Source organism: Lactuca sativa, chromosome 8, assembly GCF_002870075.4.
Source record: "Lactuca sativa cultivar Salinas chromosome 8, Lsat_Salinas_v11, whole genome shotgun sequence".
Lineage (NCBI taxonomy): Eukaryota > Viridiplantae > Streptophyta > Magnoliopsida > Asterales > Asteraceae > Lactuca > Lactuca sativa.
Genome location: NC_056630.2, coordinates 190,477,231 through 190,480,253, shown reverse-complemented (window position 1 = coordinate 190,480,253; position 3,023 = coordinate 190,477,231). Strand labels below are relative to the sequence as shown.

General features: G+C 35.8%; 1 protein-coding gene across 1 annotated transcript; it reads left to right on the top strand.

The window, feature by feature from the left end:
- Positions 1-409: 409 nt before the first annotated feature.
- Positions 410-2,719, top strand: LOC111882413 (germacrene A hydroxylase-like). Its single transcript, XM_023878783.3, has 3 exons — positions 410-661; positions 756-1,474; positions 1,973-2,719. The coding sequence occupies exons 1-3, from the start codon at positions 517-519 to the stop codon at positions 2,573-2,575; spliced, it is 1,467 nt and encodes a 488-aa protein (XP_023734551.1). The 5' UTR covers positions 410-516; the 3' UTR covers positions 2,576-2,719.
- Positions 2,720-3,023: the final 304 nt, after the last annotated feature.

Sequence of the window (3,023 nt, the reverse complement as noted above, 5' to 3'; positions counted from 1 at the left end):
TAATAATAATAATAATAATAATAATAATAATAAAATCTAAATAAGGGCAGGATATCTATTAAAGATTGAAAGGAAATCTAATCTCTATACCTTTGCAATTAGAAAGACGTTAGACTAGGTTGGTTCTTTTGTTCCTTTTTAACAAAAAAAATAAGTAAATAAATAATATCGGACATATGAAAATCGTTAAACATTTTTTAGAAACGTTTTAAATCAAATAGTAATCTTTACCCGGCTCAGTAAATTAAAATAAAATATAAAAAATATAAACAACTGAAAATTAAGATATGGTATTTGTTTGGTATAGTCAACGATTGCATCCAGGTCAACAGTGGCCTGCTGCTAACTGAACATCAACAATATAAGATTAGAATTATTGGGAGGGCATTGTTGGCAAGTCAAGATAGAGCTGCTCTCATATCACCTTCCATTCAAACCGGTTGCAGCTATATAAACAATCTTATCATTTTAAGGAACCAAACCATTCGGACATTTCTTCATCATCAGCATTCAGCAATGGAGCTTTCAATAACCACCTCCATTGCTCTCGCCACCATCGTCTTCTTCCTTTACAAGCTTGCCACTCGTCCCAAATCCACTAAAAAGCAACTTCCAGAGGCATCGCGACTCCCCATAATCGGTCACATGCACCATCTAATCGGTAACTAGATCATTAATTCAATTAATAGATGTAACTTTACTCTGTATGTATTTATAAGAAGTTGTATTCATATCATATGTTTCTTGATGAACAGGTACAATGCCACATCGTGGTGTTATGGATTTAGCAAGAAAGCATGGATCTTTGATGCATCTGCAGCTTGGTGAGGTCTCGACAATCGTGGTGTCATCTCCAAAATGGGCTAAAGAGATTTTAACGACTTACGACATTACCTTCGCTAACAGGCCTGAGACCCTAACTGGTGAGATCATTGCATATCACAACACAGATATCGTTCTTGCACCCTACGGTGAATACTGGAGACAACTACGAAAGCTTTGCACTTTGGAGCTTTTGAGTGTGAAGAAAGTTAAGTCGTTTCAGTCAATTCGTGAAGAGGAGTGCTGGAATTTGGTTAAAGAAGTTAAGGAGTCAGGGTCAGGGAAACCGATCAATCTTTCAGAGAGTATTTTCAAGATGATAGCGACTATATTGAGTCGAGCAGCGTTTGGAAAAGGAATCAAGGATCAAAGAGAGTTTACAGAGATTGTTAAAGAGATCTTGAGGCAAACTGGTGGTTTTGATGTGGCGGATATCTTTCCTTCGAAGAAATTCCTTCATCATCTTTCCGGCAAGAGGGCTAGGTTAACCAGTATTCACAAAAAGCTTGATAATTTGATCAACAACATCGTCGCTGAACACCATGTTAGCACCTCAAGCAAAGCCAACGAGACACTTCTCGATGTGCTTCTACGGCTTAAAGATAGCGCTGAGTTCCCATTAACAGCCGATAACGTTAAAGCCATTATTTTGGTAAGCATTCGAATCCATTAGGGTGTCTCTACTCTTTAACAACAAAAAAATATTGTTTTTTAGCAATTTTTTTTCCTACAAACAACTAAAATTATCAATTGGAAAAACATATCTTACACCATTTTTTTTAATAGTTTTGACCTCTTTCACTAAAGAAAACAAATATGCCAAAATATAAGTGACAACTTTTCAATAATATACATATTACAATATTTAAATGTCGTATTCAATATTAAACTCATTATACAATAAGATTTTGTAAAGATATATCTTGTACAGTATATATTAATTTATAATTTTTTATATGAAAAACAAGTTTAGTGATTTGGTGTAAAACGAATAATGTAACACCATATCTCCTATATATGTCCCAATTCATTAAACATTAATACAACTTTTTTGTACTTCATTTTTATAGGAGTAGTTAGTGTTATATGCTAGCAATTACCCAGAAACACATGATGTTGACTGATGGTTATATGAACATTATTAATGCAGGATATGTTCGGAGCTGGAACAGACACTTCATCCGCCACAGTAGAATGGGCCATTTCCGAACTGATAAGGTGTCCGAGAGCCATGGAGAAGGTACAAGCAGAACTAAGGCAAGCATTGAACGGGAAAGAAAAGATCCAAGAGGAGGACATTCAAGACCTCGCATACCTAAACCTCGTGATCCGAGAAACCCTCCGCTTACACCCTCCACTACCATTGGTTATGCCACGAGAATGCCGTGAGCCAGTGAACTTAGCAGGTTATGAAATAGCCAATAAGACCAAACTTATTGTCAATGTCTTTGCAATCAACAGAGACCCTGAATACTGGAAAGACGCTGAGGCTTTCATCCCTGAGAGGTTTGAAAACAACCCTAATAACATCATGGGAGCAGATTATGAGTATCTTCCATTTGGAGCTGGGAGAAGGATGTGTCCTGGAGCTGCACTAGGGTTAGCTAATGTTCAGCTTCCACTTGCAAACATACTTTATCATTTCAACTGGAAACTTCCTAATGGTGCCAGCCATGACCAACTTGATATGACTGAGAGCTTTGGAGCCACGGTTCAAAGGAAGACTGAGTTGTTACTCGTACCGAGTTTTTAGAATATTATCGAAATAATTTCGGGTAATTGTTGGAGCCGAAAATTGGATCGGTTTACAGGTGTATGATTTTCTATTTGTGTTTGGTCATGATTGTAATGGTATAGATGTTGTGTTATGGAATAATATCTTTTAATCTTGCTATGACGACGTTGAGTTTATCGATAGTATTTCCCTAGGCGCTATAAGTCTGACAAATTTGTTCTCTTTCTCTTTTTTTATGAAGATATGCATAAAACAACTGTTGAGAGGCAAGTGACACGAAATTGATATGGACAACCATTGTAAGGCAAGTGACACGAAATTGATAAGGACAACCATCTCTAAGTTTTTGTAAGTTTTTGTAGAATAAGATGGATCAAACATCTCCATTCTCTCACAATAAAAATAAGCTTAGATTATTTTTTGTCGTCTAAAAATTATTAAATTAAATTAAAATTTAAATAAAATG

Coding starts and splice junctions, on each gene's coding strand:
- LOC111882413 (XM_023878783.3), top strand. CDS start 517: ATGGAGCTTTCAATAACCACCTCCATTGCTCTCGCCACCATCGTCTTC. Junction 662..755: donor TCACATGCACCATCTAATCG/GTAACTAGATCA, acceptor CTTGATGAACAG/GTACAATGCCACATCGTGGT. Junction 1,475..1,972: donor ACGTTAAAGCCATTATTTTG/GTAAGCATTCGA, acceptor TTATTAATGCAG/GATATGTTCGGAGCTGGAAC.